This window comes from Musca domestica, unplaced genomic scaffold (assembly GCF_030504385.1).
Source record: "Musca domestica strain aabys unplaced genomic scaffold, Musca_domestica.polishedcontigs.V.1.1 60, whole genome shotgun sequence".
Classification (NCBI taxonomy): Eukaryota; Metazoa; Arthropoda; class Insecta; order Diptera; family Muscidae; genus Musca; species Musca domestica.
This window is the reverse complement of record NW_026712364.1, coordinates 2,206,182-2,226,452: the sequence shown is the minus strand read 5'-3', so window position 1 is coordinate 2,226,452 and position 20,271 is coordinate 2,206,182. Positions and strand designations below refer to the sequence as shown.

The following is a 20,271-nucleotide window of genomic DNA, read 5'->3' as shown; positions in this document are numbered from 1 at the left end:
CCACTCTTAATCCACATCCTAACAAAGAGGATGGACAAGACTACTCATGTGTTGTATGAGCAGTCGATTGTAGATTCGAAAGAACTCCAAACGATGGATCATTTCATGAAATGTTTGAGGAGTCGTTTCGAATCATTAGAAGCTGTCAATGGGATTCAGAAGAGCAAACCGTCAGCAACGACTGCTTCCACCACGATCCGTAGATGTCACATGTGCAAAGGTGACCACCCCCTATATTACTGCAAACAGTTCTTGGCAATGACAGTGCCCGAAAGACAGAAATGGGTTGCTAGACACAAGATGTGTCTAAATTGCTTCAAGGATGACCATCAGGCAAAAACGTGTACAAGTGGGAAGTGCAGGAAGTGTCAACAAAAACACAATACACTTTTGCATTTTTCAACGAGGCCACAAGTAGAGAACAAGTCAGCAGATTTGTCGGTTCAACAGCCGCCAACAGTAGCATCGGCGAATAGATCCCAATCATACGTACTTCTTGCAACCGCACGTGTTGCGATCAAGGCAAATAATGGAAGAAGCTATGAGTTTAAGGCGATTCTGGATTCCGGTTCACAAATTAATCTGGTGTCAGAGCGACTAGTGCAGAGGTTGGGTATCGAACCCATTCAAACATCTCTCTGTATCGAAGGTGTTGGAGGTAGATCAAGAACCGCAAACCACAGGGTCAACGTGGAGCTTAAGTCACTCACCAGCAAATTCAGAACACGCCTAGAAGCCTTTGTGTTACCAAATATAGTGCCACCCCAACCAAGCACTGAGATCGACATCACATCATGGCCTATTCCAGAAAACATAAAACTAGCAGATCCCTATTTTTATCAAACGACCAGGATTGACGTACTACTTGGAGCAGAGTTCTACTTCAACCTGATTCTCTCACAAGAACTTCGAATGTCCAAAGAGCTTCCTATATTGAAGAACTCAAAACTAGGATGGATTGCTAGTGGAAGAGTTCAGGCTGAATCAGAAACTGTGACATGCGCCGTTTTCGGAGAAGATGAACATGCTTTAGAAGATTTATTAAAGATGTTCTGGGAACAAGACGATGTTTGTGAAGACCAGAAGTTGACAATAGCAGAGGAACAGTGTGAAAATCACTTCAACCAAAATACAACAGTGAATGAGAATGGTCGGTTTGTGGTGCGATTACCGTTTGCAGACGGCCCTGAGAAAATTTCTGAATCCTTGAATATTGCAGCATCAAGATTCTTTGCGTTGGAACGTCGCTTATCTAAGGATGCAAGTCTTCACGAGCAGTATGCTAAATTTATGAAGGAGTATGAGGATCTGGGACATATGACGAAAATACAATCAAGAGAGGTGCGTGGTAATCATTACTATATCCCGCATCATTGTGTCCTACGCCCAAATAGCAGCACAACAAAACTGAGGGTTGTGTTCGATGCGTCTTGCAAGTCATCATCTGGATGGTCACTCAATGATATTTTGCATTCAGGTCCCAGGGTTCAAGGAGATCTGTTTGGAATGCTGTTGCGGTTTAGACTGCCGAGAATTGTGTTTACAACAGACATTGAAAAGATGTACAGACAAGTGCTAGTCGACAAAAGAGATCGCAAATATCAACTAATCGTATGGAGAAACACTCCAGACAAGGAACTCGAACATTACATGTTGAATACGTTAACATATGGTACGACGTGTGCCCCATATCTTGCTACAAGATGTCTGAAAAGGCTAGCAGATACGAACATACAAAGATATCCATTGGGGGCGATGGTATTGCAAAAGAATTTTTACGTTGACGATTGCATGTGCGGGTCTGACAGTTTAACAACGGCAATTGAGATGCAGAAACAAGTTAATATGTTACTACTGGAAGCTGGATTTAGACTACGAAAATGGTGTGCTAACCACTTAAAACTGCTGCATGGAATTCCTCCAGAAGATAGAGAAGTAGATCTCAATTTTGACAAATCATCAACCAAGGTTTTGGGATTAACATGGATTCCTCAAGCAGACCGATTTTGTTTGAAGAGTGATGTGAACGAATGCACCAAGGTCACCAAGCGGAAGGTCACATCTGATTTGGCAAGATTGTTTGACCCCTTAGGAATTGCGGGTCCTGTGGTGTCAGCAGCTAAGATCTTTATTCAGCAACTGTGGAAGAATAAACTTGGCTGGGACGAGGAACTGCCAGCAGAAAGGGCAGCATATTGGCTATCGTTCCGAGGAGGTCTGAAGATGTTAAATGATTTCAGGTTACCCAGACACATGTTTGATGGAGAGAAACCAACAAAAATTGAGATACATACTTTCGTGGACGCGTCAGAAAAGGCATATGGTGCTGTGGTGTATCTTCGAGCTATGCTGCCAGACGGCAGGCATATAGTCAGACTTCTTTGTTCAAAATCAAAAATAGCACCAATAAAGGAGATCACGCTGCCACGGTTAGAGCTTTGTGCCGCTGAATTGGGAACAAAACTTACTGCTAAGGTCAAAGCCGAATTGGGTTACGAAGATCTAAGGACTATTTATTGGTCAGACTCAGAGATTACATTGTACTGGATCAATTCAGAACCATCAGCTCTAAAGACGTTCGTTGCCAACAAAGTAAAAAATATACAAGGCAGATCGATAAACACTCAATGGCGACATGTGGGGACGAAGGATAATCCTGCCGATTATATATCCAGAGGTATGAAACCAGATCGTCTGTCGGGATGTCTGATGTGGTTTTATGGACCCACGTATCTACATGGAAATGAATCTCTCTGGCCGGGGCCCTTCTCAAAGAATAGAGAAAATCAATCCGATCTTGAATTCAAGACAAAATCTACAGTGTCAGCAATTGCCTCACAGAGTGGGTTACAGGATATGATCTATGGAATCAACCACAAGGGTTCATTTAGACGATTACAACGTATTGTCGGTTATGTCCTGCGATTTTCAGAAAGGATAAAGGGACGCAAGCATGGAAGTTCGACAGATGTATTGACACCTATGGAGTTGAATCAGGCGATGCAACTAATAGTCAAGACCGTACAGGTGGCAGATTTTGCGAAAGAAATTCAGCAATTGAGGAAACATGGAGCATTGGACAAATCAAGCTCCATACATAGTTTAACTCCGTTTCTTGATGACAGAGGAATACTTAGAGTCGGTGGCAGGTTGGAAGAGGCAACCTTAGCATACGACACAAAACACCCGATGTTGTTACCATACAACGATCCAATTGTGAAACTCATTCTTAGCATGATCCATTTAGAGAATAGCCACTGTGGCTCACAACTATTACTGGCAACATCAAGACAAAAATATTGGATAATCAAGGGGAAGGCTATGGCTCGCAACATTGTGCAAAATTGCGTAAGGTGCACCCGGGCGAAGCCAAAGTTATACAACCAAATCATGGGAAATCTCCCACCGAGCAGAGTCACACCAGCAAGGCCGTTTATTGTCTCCGGCGTTGACTATTGCGGACCGTCATGGGTCCACTACAAAATACGAGGCAAGAGACCACACAAGGTTTACATTGCTGTCTTTGTCTGCTTCGCAACAAAGGCTGTACATTTGGAAGTAGTTACAGACCTAACAACGGAAGCATTCATTGGAGCATTGAAGAGATTTATCTCTCGGCGAGGAAAATGTCAAACCCTATATTCAGACAACGCGACTAACTTTGTAGGTGCTAAAAATCAGCTCGATGAATTCAATAAGGCTGTCTTTGGGGAGAAAGGCAAAAAAATAATAGCGGAGACGTGTTCAAGAGAAGGGATCGATTTCCAGTTTATTCCCCCAAGAGCACCACATTTTGGTGGCTTATGGGAAGCCGCGGTGAAGTCAGCCAAGCAACTGTTGCTTCGCACCACTAATAGTGCATCATTAACCCACGAAGAGTTGGAAACAGTTGTTATTGAAATAGAAGCAATCCTGAATTCCAGACCGTTGACTCCTATTTCTGACGATCCAAATGATCTAGCTGCATTAACACCTGGTCATTTTCTTGTGGGAGAACCGTTAACGGCACAGGTTGACCCATCAGCGAACCAATGGTCAACATCATTGACAAGCAGATGGAAGGTCGTATCTCAAATTAGGCATGAGTTCTGGAAACGTTGGTCCACGGAGTACTTAAATACTCTGCAAGAAAGAAGGAAATGGAGTACACCATCTCCAAACGTGGAACCTGGTCAATTGGTCATTATTAAGGAAGATAACATGCCTGTAATGCAGTGGCCGCTAGGCAGAATAACCCGAACATATAAGGGCAACGATGGAGCCGTTCGTGTAGTCGACGTAAAGACACAAAACGGCGAAATTAAAAGAGCTATAACCAGATTAGCTCCTTTATGGAAAAAGGAAAAGGAACCTCTTCCGCCTATAGAGACCCAGAGTAGGAGTGAAGAGCCATCTCCAAAGCGATTGAAGACGTCAAGCAGCATGCTAGTATCGATGATGCTTGTGGCTTTACTATTTTTACCTCTATGCTTGTGTCATTCGTTCAACATACACAAGTTTGAGAATAAGCCCGGCATCTATTTTGAAGGAATTGGAATCACAAAAGTAGTAACAGCAGAGTGGAAACTGATCACTTATTATGATCTTTCCCCATTTTGGGCAGATATGGATGGCTTTTCTACCGGGATAGGAACCCTTCAGAAGTTGTGTAAGATAGCAGTTGAGAACAGAAGCTGTGAGATACTTTCAGAAAATCTTATTCAAGTACAAAAGCAGTTGGAATCAAATACACTGAACATATTCCCCAGGCGCATCAGGAGAGGAGCTCTAAACATAGTCGGGAACCTCGCACACTCGTTATTTGGTGTCTTGGATTCGGAATATGCGGAGCAAATGACTGTGACAATTGAGAAGGCAAATGAAGACAAGCAACATTTGTTGGATCTTCTAAAAAATCAGACATCTATTATTGATTCAACAATCAACATAATTAGAAAGGACGAAGATACGAGCCAAAGGAACTTCGGCAACATGCAAGTGGAATTGAACCTTTTGGCAAATAAGGTGAAGAAAGAAGAAGATGTTGTAAAGACAACACAATCAATTATGTTTCTCACTTCACAGCTCATGCTACTTTCGTCAAGGTTGAAACATATAGAAGATAACTTAATCGACGTTTTAACGGATGCTCATCATGGTCGGATAAGTCCGTTGCTACTTACGCCACATCAATTGCTACAAGAGCTCCAAACCATCAAGGCTCACATTCCTCCATCTCGTGCTCTACCCGTTCGCGAAGATAATGTTTCGGATTTCTTCAAATTAATGAAGAGTAAGGGAAGGGTTATTAAGAACCATATCATATTCGAGATTCGCCTTCCATTAGTGGATCTCCAGCAGTATGATTTATTCAAAATGATCCCCGTACCTATGCTACGATCCGGTCGATTTATTTCAATAGCTTTGAAATCAACATTATTGGCAGCTAACGTCCATCGGGATGAGTTCATATCGCTAACCGCAGAAGAAATGAACAGCTGCATACATACCACAAATGACGTTTTTATTTGCGACAACCAAGCGAAATTTAGCAAAGGCGATCGATCACATTTATGCGAGGTGATTTTCTTATTGAACAAATCGTCAGAAGCGTGCGACTTGCAATCGACCATGCACCACCAAACTTGGAGACAAATGGAACAAAAGAATAAATGGATGTTTACTCTAGCCAATTTAACAGAATTGTCCTTTGTTTGTGGTACAAAAATGACACACCTGGAGGTGCAAGGAGCTGGAACTTTAGAAATTGGGCCAGGCTGCATTTTCAAAGACAACACATTTACAATATACGGTCACTACGAAAACAAAACAACAGTGCACACATCATATCTGAGACTTAAGCCACTGGATTCCATAATCTCAAGCAGTAAGCTTGTCTTGCTCAACAAAACATTAAACAGCACCTATGAAACACATGCTGCTGAACTCGTCACCTTACACCAACAGCTAAAAACTATTGAAATCGGACGCCTTCCACAATTAATGAAATCGACGGCCATTCACCATCATACCATCAGCTATCTAGCTCTTTGCATTGGAATTGGAGTAGCCATATACGTCATTGTCAAGTTTCGCCACCACAGAACTTCCAACAATAACATGAACCCAACACCTACCCCTCGGCAGTCAGTCTCATCATCATACGTCATTGACCAGACAGTTTCTTGAACGTTCCTCGTTCAACGTGGGGGAGAATGTTCAAAAGAACATATTTTACTAACACATTTTTTAATTTTGTTTTTATTATTATTTTATTCTATGTCAGCATATAACTGACCTATATAATTATTGTTTGCCTTATGCAGGCCAATAGCCTAAATAAAGAAACACCTCGATTGGTTTCACATTGCATGGGTTATTGGCTGAAGTAATTTATTGCTTAGTTAACTTTAAATGCTAGTTTTAATGAATTCAAAAATGTATAAATAGAAAGCAAAAATAAATATTCTTGGTAGATTACAAGAAATTGTAAACATACCAAGGTTACACAATTCAAGTGTTGTGTATATCTGCTTTAATTAATATTAATAAACAATTATTATTATTATTATTATTATTATTATTATTATTATTATTATTATTATTATTATTATTATTATTATATTATTATTATTATTATATTATTATTATTTTATTATTATTATTATTATTATTATTATTATTATTATTATTATTATTATTATTATTATTATTATTATTATTATTATTATTATTATTATTATTATTATTATTATTATTATTATTATTATTATTATTATTATTTGTAACGAGGTACGTTGTTTTCTCCTTTGAAATCCTTTAGTGGGCGCCAATTGCAGATAGTTTTAGCCTTCCGGATTTAAACGTGAATGTTTTTTTTACAAAATAACGATTCTTTATTTAACAAACAAAATAATAACGTAGACGGGAACAATCTATGAAAACAGAATGAATAAAATATATGTAATGATATTAGGATAAAAGGCAACGGCGACCATCGTCACCACGTTTACACATTTATCTTCATATCAAAACATTTTCCAATAATCGAAAGAGGGAAACAATAGGAAACGGCTGCGAATAGCTACCACGTATTCCAATTGCTCCACTATTCAAATTATTGAACTATCCTAACCAACCTATGAAAACAGAATGAATATTGTTCGTTATGGAAGCTCCTTATATAGGCCTTTTCGAAAAACAAATGTGACAAAATTTACAACGAACAATATTTTACAAAGGTTCTGTTTCCAATAAATTACAAAATTATTTAAAGTAGTTTTGAGCAAAGTAAAAAGTAATAAAATATTTGTGTTATTGTAAAAACGCTACTGCTACATACTCCCCCTTTGACGTGTAAAACCTCGCCTCGAGTCACACGTCAATACTAGGCGGCTTGATAAGATAACTTCTTTGGTCTTCCTCTTTTCCGCAACGGATACTTAGGTGTTGGTAACTGATCACTATTCGCACCTTTGTATAGAGTTAATGCTGATGAGTGGAAAGTGCCCAAAGGAATGTTTAAATTTTCTGGTGATGAGACTTCAAAGGACGTGGAACCAATTTTCCGCGTAATAACATATGGGCCATCCCTCTTAGGAACAAACTTTGATGTGACAACTTTCGCGGAATTACTTAATACATGTGTATTAACAAGGACTTTTGTTCCAACATCAAAATTTTCATGTGGGCGTCTCCGTTTGTCCATATATATCTTGTTTTTGTCCTGCGCCTTCATTTCTAATTCTTTAGCATTTCCCAAAAAGTTTACCATGGTCTTGAGGTATTTTGATAATTCATTAATAACATTCTCTGTTTCAACAATAGACTTGACATCGTGTTGAACATCGTCTAAAGTACGCATTTCTCGACCAAATGTTAAAAATGAAGCACTGTAACCAGTACTCTGACACTTTGAAGAGTTCATTGCAAAACGGATAGCTGGCAAGCAAATATCCCAATTAGCATGATTTTCTTGCACCATTATGGAAAGTTGACATTTTAGGTCTCTATTCTTTCTTTCTACGGGATTTGCTTCAGGGTGGTATAATGGTGTCAATTGCTGCTGTATACCAAGACAATAAGTAACTTGCTGCATAATTGCTGATACGAATTGAACCCCATTATCAGATTTAATTCTTCTTGGAAATCCATATCGTAAAAATATTTCTTCAATTAGTATCTTTGCGCATGCCTCAGATGTGGCATCACTAAGTTTAAACAGTTCTGTCCAGCGACTAGCGACATCTTCCACAATTAAAATCCATTTGAAATTATCCTCAGTTTGTGGTAATGGACCAAACAAATCTACTGCCACTACCTCAAAGCGTTGTTTACTACTAGTGGTTTGCAACAAACCAGCAGGTTTTAAATTGGTGGCTTTAAATCTTTGACACTCAATGCAATTCTTAACATACTTCGCTATTTCTGCACGCATGCCGGGCCAAAAATATCTTCCAGCAATACGGGCAATTGTCCTTTCAGTACCGTAATGACCTGCAGTGCTATCATCATGGTGTACTTTTAGAATAGTTGCTCTTTCGTGACTTGGTATAACAAGTTGTGCATCATCACAATCATCATTTGAGTAACAATATAGAATACCATCATTCAGAATGTAGCTGCGATTCATCCACTTTATTGAATTTTCATCTTGATTTTCTAAAGACGTTATTATGTCCTTCAAATATTCATCTTTCAATTGTTCCTCTCGAATTTGAGATTGTGTTTTATTTGGCATATCGATAAAGAATGCACAAATGCAATTCTCCGTATCATCGTGATTTTCAACTGCGCATGGTGGCCTTGATAACATATCGGCTGTAGCATTCATTTTACCAGGGACATATTCTATCGAGAAATTCAATTGTTGCAGTTGCAAACCCCACCTGGCAAGTCGACCAGTTGGTGATTTTATACTCAGAAGCCATTTCAGCGGTTGATGATCCGTCAGGAGTTTTATTTGACTGCCTTCAATATATCCACGAAACTTGTCGCATGCCCACACAATGGCTAAAGCTTCTCGTTCAGTGGTGGAATAATTGCGTTCTGCAGCGCTTAATAAACGGCTTGCGTATTCAATTGGGTGTTCATCTTTACCCTCCCCCTGCAATAAAACCGCTCCTAACGCATAAGCACTTGCATCAGTTTGTATTGCAAAGGGCATGCCATCTACGGCTTGCTTTAAAACAGGTGGAGAACTCAAAGCATGTTTTAATATGTTGAATGCTTCTTGTTCATCCTTTTCCCATTTCCATATAGCAGTCTTCTTAGTAAGATTAGTGAGAGGACGTGCAATTTCTGCATATTTATTTATAAATCTTCGATACCACGAGCAAGTTTGGAGAAAAGATATAAGTTCCTTTAAGTTTCTTGGCTCTTTACGCTCTATTATTGCTTGAACTTTCCCTGGATCAACCGCAATACCTTCGGGTTTTAAAATATGTCCCAGATATTTTACATGAGAGCAGCAAAAGTTACACTTTTTTTCATTCAAACGTAGTTTATAGGCCAACAATCGCTTAAGGACAACTTCAATGTCTTGTAAATGTCTTTGGAATGTATCTGAACATATAATTATATCATCCAAGTAAGCCAGAATACATACATCATGGATTCCTATTTTGAACCGATTTATCATCCTTTGAAAGGTTGCGGGTGCATTTCGTAACCCAAATGGCATCCTTTTGAATCGAAAAGTTCCAAAGGGTGTTATCAGAGACGTTTTATCCCGATCCTCGAGAGCTACTTCTATCTGATAATAGCCGCTTTGTAAATCGAGTGTGGTCATATATGTTGTGCTTTTAGCAGCATGAAGTAGATCGTCCATTCGGGGAAGAGGGTATCTATCGGGAATAGTTATTGCGTTCAATTTCCTGTAGTCTACGCATACACGAACAGATCCATCTTTCTTTGGTACCATCACCACAGGAGAAGCCCATGCTGAATCACATTCTTCTATTACATCATTCTCAAGCATAACCTCAATCTCCTTCTTTAACTGTTCCGTCTTTGCAAACGACATGCGATATGGTGGAGAAAATATTGGTTGGTGGTCGCCTGTATTTATTTTGTGAGTTGCAAATGGTGTAGGGTCTCCGGATGTGGCAAATACACCTTCGTACTTTACCAACAAGTTATCCAAGTGAATCTTATCTTCATTATCTATATTAAGCGCATCTGACTCTTTCAGGATTTTAAAGTCAATCATGTGAAGTTCAGTGAATATTTCATCTCCCACACTATAATTGTTAACACGGCGCACATTCGGAAATAGATCAGTATCTTTTGCTCTTTCTGGGGTAGTGACATCATTTGGAAGTGCATCTTTGAATATTGCTTGGATTGAATGTGGTGAATAATCGGATTCGGCATGATAATCAGGACCATAAGACTCAAAGTCCGAAACATGCGATTGACAACTTCTCTTTGGAGTTATAAATGGAGATTTTATGTTTCGTTCCTCTACTACCACTGACTTGCGTTTTATATATGAATCCGATATTTTGATGGTTTCAATCAAATTCATCTCGACTGGTAGCTCTTGGGCAAAATCAAAGACTTCAGTTGGACAGCCTTCAAAATGCCAATGTTTCTGCCCCATATTCAATACAATATTTGCCAGCTCCATAAAATCTGTTCCTAGGAGAGTGCGATTGTTTTTATCTTCGGGAAAAACCAAAAAATCTATATCAAAACTCTTTCCTCCGACTATAATCTTGCAAGTTGTCGTTCGAAATGTTCGATTTGTTGTAGATCCATCAGCCAAAGTTGTTTTGCATTTAATTGAATCAAATTTACACCCCTTGAACTGCATAATTCGCTTTAGGTTGGAACTGGCTACGCTCGTTTTAGAACCAGTATCAAAATAAGCTTGTCCAGGAACGCCAAACAATTGAACATTCACCATAGGGATGTCACAACCAATAGACATACCATATGAATTGAAACTTACGTTCCTTGTACTTTTATCTTTCGGCTTAACATTGCATTTAGGACAATTCGCACGAACAAAACCCGGTTCGTTACATCCATAGCAAGCCAATTTAGGTTTTAGTACTTCTTCCTTAGCATTTGACGTAGCTTCTTCAACCACACTTTTCTTTTTGAAACAGTTGTCAACAGTATGGCCTTTCTTCCGACAAAAGGAGCAACGTTTTAGACCACCTTGAGGACCACTCTCCAAAGTTTCAGTGTTCACTACAACGCGTTCACGAATTGTAAGTTCTGCTTCCCTTGCATCTGCCAAGAGTTCTTCAAAAGTTCTTACTTTGTGGCGATAGACTCGCTCCCTGATTTGAGGATGAAGCATCCCAAATATCATATCAATTTGGCTGGATTCTGTTGGAACTTCCACCAACTGTGCAAATAACGTTCTCTTCTTACGTATAAACGTATCAGTAGGTTCATTTTTGCTTTGTTTCTGCTCATATATTTCCGCATATATTCGCCATGCTGGTTTCGGTGGAGCAAATGCCTCACGTAACATTTTTAAGACATCACTGAAAGTTTTTGCTTTAGATTTAGCACCACGCCACCATTCTGCAGCATCACCTTGAAGTAGCATTGGCATACCGTTAACAGCATTAGCGTCAGCAATACCTTCAACAACCTGGTATGTCGTTATAGCCGATATAAATTCTTCAACTTTCACAGAACATCGTTCGCCATTGTATCGTGCTGAACAGCCGCTGAATGAACCACACTTTTCACTGGATTTACTTACAGCACTCAAAAGACTTTCAAATTGTTCAGTGGTAAGCGAAACCATGTTTGTACTTCTTTGTATCCGGTCGCTTTTGCGTAACCCTTCTGCAATAACCTCTTTATTCATAGAGTTCGATGATTGAGACAGGATGTTCCTTATCTTGTTAATCAGAAAGAACAAAAATCGAGATTTATCCAATAATAATTCTTCTCCACGGCTTTTCTTGGCGTTGATCCGACCTCACACGTTGGGCGCCAATTTGTAACGAGGTACGTTGTTTTCTCCTTTGAAATCCTTTAGTGGGCGCCAATTGCAGATAGTTTTAGCCTTCCGGATTTAAACGTGAATGTTTTTTTTACAAAATAACGATTCTTTATTTAACAAACAAAATAATAACGTAGACGGGAACAATCTATGAAAACAGAATGAATAAAATATATGTAATGATATTAGGATAAAAGGCAACGGCGACCATCGTCACCACGTTTACACATTTATCTTCATATCAAAACATTTTCCAATAATCGAAAGAGGGAAACAATAGGAAACGGCTGCGAATAGCTACCACGTATTCCAATTGCTCCACTATTCAAATTATTGAACTATCCTAACCAACCTATGAAAACAGAATGAATATTGTTCGTTATGGAAGCTCCTTATATAGGCCTTTTCGAAAAACAAATGTGACAAAATTTACAACGAACAATATTTTACAAAGGTTCTGTTTCCAATAAATTACAAAATTATTTAAAGTAGTTTTGAGCAAAGTAAAAAGTAATAAAATATTTGTGTTATTGTAAAAACGCTACTGCTACATATTATTATTATTATTATTATTATTATTATTATTATTATTATTATTAACATTATTATTATTATTATTATTATTATTATTATTATTATTATTATTATTATTATTATTATTATTATTATTATTATTATTATTATTATTATTATTATTATTATTATTATTATTATTATTATTATTATTATTATTATTATTATTATTATTATTATTATCATAACCATTATCATTATCATCATTATTATTATTTATTTTTTTTTTTTTTTTGGAAAATATTTCCTATAGATATATGTTCGGAACTATAACTCATCAGCACCTCAAAGCTTAACAACTCCGAAGAAAATCACCGTTCAAATTATGGACATATATGTATGATCAATACGGTAACACATGACCAAATATGTTTTTCTTTTCCTTTCCTTTCATTTCTTCTTCTTTTGTTTTTCTTACATCAAAATTTCTTTATGATTCTATATTCGGTTCGGCGTTAGCAATATCGCTGACTAGACAATCAGCGTGAACATGACACTCACTAGGCTATGCAACAAAGAAGAGCCATATACGATGACTACTCTATCACGTATGAGGCCATGTCAAAGCGACAGACAGACTGTCAGCCACGCAGTCAGTCAATCAGTTCTGTGTTTGAGCTCGTGTTGCCTTTTCGGTTTCATTTAAAACGATTAGCGGTAAGTTTTTCCTTATTTCCGTTTTCGTTGTAGTCACTTTTTTGCTGCTGCTTCTCGCTTTTTACTCGCATACGGTGTACATATCAAAGTTTGTATTAGCCCATTAAAAATGTGTTATTTTTTGTTGTATTTTTATTGTTGTGGTAATAATTATAACAATGTGGTAGCCTGCGACTTTTCAGGAGGGTATAGAAAATGTCATAAATGTCAGATATTCTCCCCCGCGGAAATCGGACATTTATTTCTGTTCTCCTTCTTAATTTTAGTAAAATCTTAAAATTCCTTCTCAGGAACCTCTATACCTCCTCCTTGTATACCTCCTCTTTGTATACCACCTCCTTGTATACCTCCTCATCCTCTTCAAAAATAAACCCCCTACGCCAATGTTTTCCTACTTAGCTCAACATTTTACTGGTTGTTTATTTATTATACCCTCTACCATACATAGTATGGAGGGTATATTAAGTTCGTCATTCCGTTTGTAACTAATCGAAATAATAATTTTAGACCCAACAAAGTATATATATTCTTGATCAGCGTAAAATTCTAAGACGATTTAGCCCTGTCCGTCTGTCTGTCTGTTGTAATCACGCTACAGTCTAAACGAATTAAGATAGGAAGCTAAAATTTTGCACACATCTCTCTTTTGTCTGCAGGCAGGTCAAGTTCGAAGATGGGCTATATCGGTCCACGATATCGTATTGCCCCCATATAACGGTACCCTCCGAAATTCGGTATTTTGAAGATGTTAGCCACATTTTTCAATGGAATTGTCTGAAAATTCACACAAGTAGTTCCTTGTGAAATAAGAGAATTATCTATATAGGTACACGATATCGTATATCCCCCATATAACGGTATCCCCCGATATTCGGTATTTTGATGATTTTACTCACTTTTTTCAACGGAAATTGTTCACAAGGTTTTTTTGTGAGCACTTTACCCATCGACAGAGAATTCTTTACATAGGTTAATGATATCGTATAGCACCCATATAACGGTACCCCCGATATTCGGTATTTTGATGATTTTGGCCACATTTTCAAATCGTATTGTCTGAAAATCCACACAAAGAGTTCTTTGTGAGCACTTTACCCCCTGAAAGGGAATTGTCTATATAGGTCAGTAATATCATATATCCCCCATATAACGATACCCCCCGATATTCAGTAGTTTGATGATTTTAGCCACTTTTTCCAATGGAATTATCTGAAAATCCACACAAGAAGTTCCTTGTGAGTACTTTACACCCAGACATAGATTTGTCTTAATAGGTCCACAATATCATATATAACCCCATATATCGGCACCTTCCTATATTAGATATTGTAAAGATTTTAAATAAAATTTAATGGATTTTATTTTTTTGAAAAATTTTCTAATTCGTTCCAAATGGTGGAGGGTATTCAAAGTTCGGCCCGGCTGAACTTACTGCTTTTTTATTTGTTTTTTTTTTTTTTTTTACTTTAGCCAATTTTATGGTGAAACATTTTCCTCCAATCTTCATTTATTTGAGTGATAAGTAAAAAAAGTGGTTTACCCATTTAACGACTCCTCATGTGTGTCTGTCCGTCTGTCTGTTGTCTTATTTTTTGTTCTTTAAGCTGTTTTCCGCTCAATTTAGGTTTTTATTTGCAGGAAGGTCGTCTGTGCTATATTTTTTGTTTAAGTTTCTATAAGTAGTCTAAAACACAACCGGGTTAAGTAATAACTCCAACCAAGAGGTTAATTAAATAAAAATGTAAGCTCACATTAGAGCCCATAAAAAGGTCGTGTTCATTGCTCAAAAAAATGTAAACTAAAATAAACAAAAAATTGAAAAATGTTGTGGAATGTCTGTGAGGAGATTAATTTTACTTAGGTTGAAGGTCGCTGTGGCATTCTATGTATGGAAGACCACTCTGTATGGCCTTCTACCAGCAAAATGTCGGTAGGCGCAAGAGTCCATTTAATTATTATCCAGTAAAATTTCCCATTACCACACAACAGAGCTTCTAATCACTTCTTGACAATCGTTAATACTATCAAAATCACCTACTGAGCGATTTTATTTTACCAAAATAAGTAGTCACTCCTTGCCCCATAAAAGTCGACAAATAAGTAAAATATATAAATATATATATATATATATTTTAGAATTGTTGTTCCATTTGATCGTAATTCTCGTAAACAAACAAATTGCTCGGTCTACCAAAGCGTGAACATGCCAGGTACAGCTGACCATGAGAAAAGCAGGAACATGCCAAATTTAGTCCACACACAAGATCTATTATCAAGATGGTAGAGATCGGAAAATTTCCTCTGGTACCTACCTCTAAAAAGGTTAAAATTTTGAATAACCAAAGCGATTATAAAATCCGATAATCTCTGGTTCTCTTCATTTTTCACACTTGCGGTTTAGGCCAAACATTTTTGCTAACACAAGATATATAAACACAAGAAATATTTTTCTCAACCAGAAATCTGAGATGAATATGGAATTTATGATTCCGCAAAAGATTGGATGTAAATGTTCGATTGAATACTTTGGTCCTCTACATTTGGTACCTCACGCACATTTTAACATTTTCAAAATAATATCACATATCACCTACAAAGTGAAGGAAGTCACCAATGTGATCTAAACCTGGCACGTTGCAATATTTGTATCATATTCATTTAGGTCCGATACGAAATGGACAATATTGGCCCATTCCTTCGGAACAACAATCGAATATTGGCTGAAGGTATACATCCTTCGGCAAAACCGACCGATAGATTTTATACCCTACACCACAAGGTGGTCAGGGTATTATGCATTTGTTTGTAACATCTAGAAGAAAGCGAGATAGACCCATAGTTACTTTTGAGGATCTCCATAGAATCACTTTCTGAGTTGATTTAAGCATGTCAGTCCGTCTGTCCGTCCGTCCGTCTGTCCATGTATTCTTGTGAACAAAATGCAGGTCGCATTTATTATCCGATTAAAATGAAATTTTGCACAAATCATTTGTTTGGCCCCAGGACGAATCCTATTGAAATTGGAGATAATCGGTCAAAATTTAGATATAGCTCCCATATATATCTTCGTCCGATTTTCCTTTCATTGTGCACCAAACGTGTAATATCAGCCCGAATAGTATGGAATTTTGCACAAACAACCAAATTATGCCTGAAAATTAGTATGCCAAATTTGATCGAAATCGGCTCAGATATAGCTATAGCTCCCATATATATTGTTCATCCGATTTGTTTTTCTTGTCCTCCGCAGCCGTAATATGCACTCTGTAACAACAATATTTGGGGAAATATATCAAATAAAGCTCAGAAATACCTTTGCTAAACTTTATCGAGATCGGTTAAGATTTGGATATAGCTTCCATATATAACTTCGTCCGATTTACCTTTTATTGTGACCCAACGTCTAATATTTGTCCAAATGGGATGGAATTTGGCACATACGACCGAATTGAATCTAGAAGCTAGTATGCCAAATTTGGTGAAGATATAGCTATAGCTCCCATATATATTGTTCATCCGACTTTGTGTATTTGTTACCCACAGCCGTAATATGCACTCCGTAACAACGATATTCAGGGAAATATATCAAATACAGCTCAGAAATATTTTTGCCAAATGTTACTGAGATCGGTTCAGATTTGGATATAGCTCCCATATATTTCTTTATATGATTTTAAATGCACCAAATGGGCAATACAAGTCCGAATTTAAAAGATACAAATGCTTCGGCATATTTAGTCTTTTGAACTTTAAATTACAAGTATAATCATAGCTTGCATGATTGAATTCTCCCATTGTTATGTGGAGCTCTACTAAATTAGAAAAGTGGTGTAGGGTATCATAAAGTCGGTCCCGCCCTAATTAAGACTTCTTTCTTGCCTAGAATTAAAGAAATGAATGTGGGGGGATGGGGGAACATGTGGTTTCAACAATATAGCCAGAGATACAATTCAATTTGGCGCTTTGAAGAAGATTTTGTTCTTTTGGGCTTTTTTGAGGTCGATGGTTTACGCGAATGGTTTGCGACGACGGCTCAAGCCTTAAAGAGAAAATTTGTCAATTTTTTTTAATATATCTGTTTTTTTTTTAAATTCAAAATTGCGTTCTCGTTATAATCCCCTTTTAACGGTATCACCTACTTAATAGTATTTTGAAAACCTAACTAAGTTCTGAAACCGATTTCACTGGAATTGCAGTTTCATATGGAACTCGTTCAAACATTGAATCCCGCTACATTTATTTTAAATATTTTCTTTACCTGTGGAGGGTAATTACAGTTCGACCTGGCATTTTGTATTTGCTTTGTAGTGAACTGTTTTGCTGGGATGAAGCCTTCTATATGTAAAAAAAAGACCAATTTTCATTCAGAGAGAGGTACTGTGATCCCCGATATGCCGAAGACCTCTCTATGGTTTATTTGATTGAAAATGCATAAATAAATATCATCCGTTGACAGGGACATACAACCATACACTCATTTTCTTACTCTTCTTCTCATATCCAAAGCACCCAACTGAACGTGTTTCCCCCCAATACCTTATATAGTGTCCAATCATGCCACAAAAAAGAAAAGATATCGTTTTGTCATTAAACGTAGCCATCACGCATTCAGACAATAAATATTACAAAACAACTTTTTTTTCTTACAACAAACAATAGACGTCAATATGTATGCGGTTTGGACTGAATGACAGACACCACACATACACACACACACACACAAAGTGTAATAAAAAAATGTATTGCTTCCGTTTAATTTCCTTTTTCCACAAATTGATTTGTTAAACATTTGAGGAAGTATTCTACTTTCGAATTGAACTTTTGTTGTTTCTGAAGGGGAAAGTGATGGAGATAAACAGTTTTGAACGGATATAAGATATTCTATTCAAAAAACGAAATTAAAAAATAAATAATATGAACGGGATATTAAAAGTTTTATTTTCAAAAAACCTCATAAATATGTTAAATTGTAAAAATCGTGAGCCAGTGTTGGCGAATATTCGGGAGGGAGGCTTTATGAGACACAAGGAATTTATTATAAAATTCGAAAGTGTGTCACATTAGACCATCTATATTATATTTTCCATGTCACAGTGCGGACTTATATATCTTTGAAAATAAGAAAAAAACCAAGTGTTATAGACAAATACAGGGTGAGATAAAAAAATTGCAACAAAGTCAAAAAACAAAATTAAAATTTTATTGAATGAAAGCAAAAAATGTCGGAAATAGCATCACATTTTAGAATAAGTTTGGATTTGTTCGAATTGGTCACCTTTGGCACGAATTATAGCCTACAAACGACCAATGAAAACGTCACACGCTGTCCGAATGTTGCTCTGTGGTATTTTGGCCCATTACCGGCGAAGCGCTTGTTTGAGGTGATCGACACTTTGGTATTTTGTGGTGCCAACCTTGCCTTCCAAAATACTCCGGACACAATAGTCCAACGGATTGGTATCCGGAGATTTTGGTGGTCATTGTGCGCTGGAAATGAGGTTCCCATTTTATAACCATTCTTGGGTGACACGTGCTGAGTGCGATGGTGATGAGTTCTATTGGAACGTTCACGGTCTGCGGCCAAAATGTTTGCGTGCCCAAGGATTTTATACACCCTCCAGAATATTTTCGTGATAATATTCGGCATTTATTCTGATGCCACGGTCGATTAATAAGAGCAGAGAGCGACCATCGGCTGTTAAGGCGGCCCACACCATCACCATGGCCGCGCTTGAGTTCTGCTGGCCAACCAAAGGTGCAAATTTTCAGCTGACCTCTTTGGCAAGTGAACACGATCATTTTGTTTGTTTAAAAACTGCTGGACAACGATTTTTTTCTCATCGGAGAAAACCAAATTCGGCAGTTCACCACTTTCGGCCAAGCGAAGCAACTCTTTAGCTCTTTTGAGTCTATTTTCGCGGTATTGCGGTGTAAGTTTTTGTACTTTTTGGAATTTCAATGGCTTTACCCTGAGCTCATTTTTTAATATTTGTCGAATGGAATATTGCGATATGTTCGGCTCACGAGCCATTTTTCGGCAACTGCGAGGCGCGTTTCGATCAAGTCGCTTCTTTACTTTTCGAACCATTTCTGCTGATGTTGCTGTTTTCTTCCGTCCACTTCCTTGACGTCGGGCTACGCTACCAGTATCACGGTAACGAGCGATGGTACGAGACACAAAATATTTGTTCACATTTAAATGCTGGAGTGTTCTAATGATAGCCACTTGTGGTTTTCCAGCCAAATATAAAGAAATCGCGAATAGCTTTTTTTTCTCACCAAAATGCTTTCGTACGCTTGTAAACAATATAATGAGCTGTCTCTGGAATAATTTAAACAGCTGTCGGACCAGTGGCTTAGAAATGACAGTATTCTGAAGTTGGTTGCAGTTTTTCTTTTCATCTCACCCTGTAAATACCTAATGAAGAGTAGAAACAATTTGGAAGTATTTTTATAATTTCCGAACTCAGTCTTTATGAAAAAGACCATCGTTTTTCTGAATGACCAAACTGACCCACGAAATGAACTACTAATTGTACTCATCAAAAATAATACTTTTCTCATCGCTCAAATATCTCATAAATTCGTCTAAATTCCCCCCTCACTTCACTCTTTTCATTTCAATGCTCTCAATGGCAATCTGGCTGTCTAGCTTTGTCACTTACAAATCAACTTTTTTACTTTTTATTTTTTTTTTCTTTAATTGATTTCACTTGGACAATTTTAATTGTAACCAAAACGAATGTTGATTTTACGACTAATGTCCGTTCGTTCGACGACAAATGACGTTGACATTTGCTATGTTTTAAAAACGAAGAAAACCAAAAACAATAACAAGCCGTAACTAGTAACTAATAACTAATAACCAACCAACTGCGGAGCTACTGTTTTGAGACCGGAAATGATTTCATTTACAAATGTAATGCCCGCTACTTTGCCCGTTTGCGGTGGAGGTAAATAGCCATTTATTTCTTTAAGCATTTCGTTGGCCATAATAGAATTCTAAATGAAACAGATTTTGTTAAATGCCAAATAGTGTGTGTGTTTTTTTTTTTTTTTTTTTCAAATTCAAAATAGGAAATGTCCAATTA

At 37.4% G+C, this 20,271-nt stretch overlaps 2 protein-coding genes across 2 annotated transcripts in view; one reads left to right on the top strand and one right to left on the bottom strand.

Annotated features, from left to right (window-relative positions):
- Positions 1–20,271, bottom strand: part of LOC101900702 (putative uncharacterized protein DDB_G0286901) — a 166,780-nt gene that overhangs the window by 48,145 nt on the left and 98,364 nt on the right. The gene's annotated exons all lie outside the window — the stretch shown is intronic.
- Positions 1,542–6,496, top strand: LOC131805784 (uncharacterized). Its single transcript, XM_059129407.1, has 2 exons — positions 1,542–2,608; positions 4,870–6,496. Exons 1-2 carry the CDS (start codon positions 1,561–1,563, stop codon positions 4,911–4,913), a joined length of 1,092 nt encoding a protein of 363 aa, XP_058985390.1. The 5' UTR covers positions 1,542–1,560; the 3' UTR covers positions 4,914–6,496.

What these genes read in the sequence shown, in the direction of transcription:
- LOC131805784 (XM_059129407.1), top strand. Translation starts at nt 1,561, where the DNA reads ATGTACAGACAAGTGCTAGTCGACAAAAGAGATCGCAAATATCAACTA. An exon ending in CAAAGTAAAAAATATACAAG is followed by an intron (nt 2,609 to 4,869) that starts GCAGATCGATAA and finishes AATGAAGACAAG; the next exon opens with CAACATTTGTTGGATCTTCT.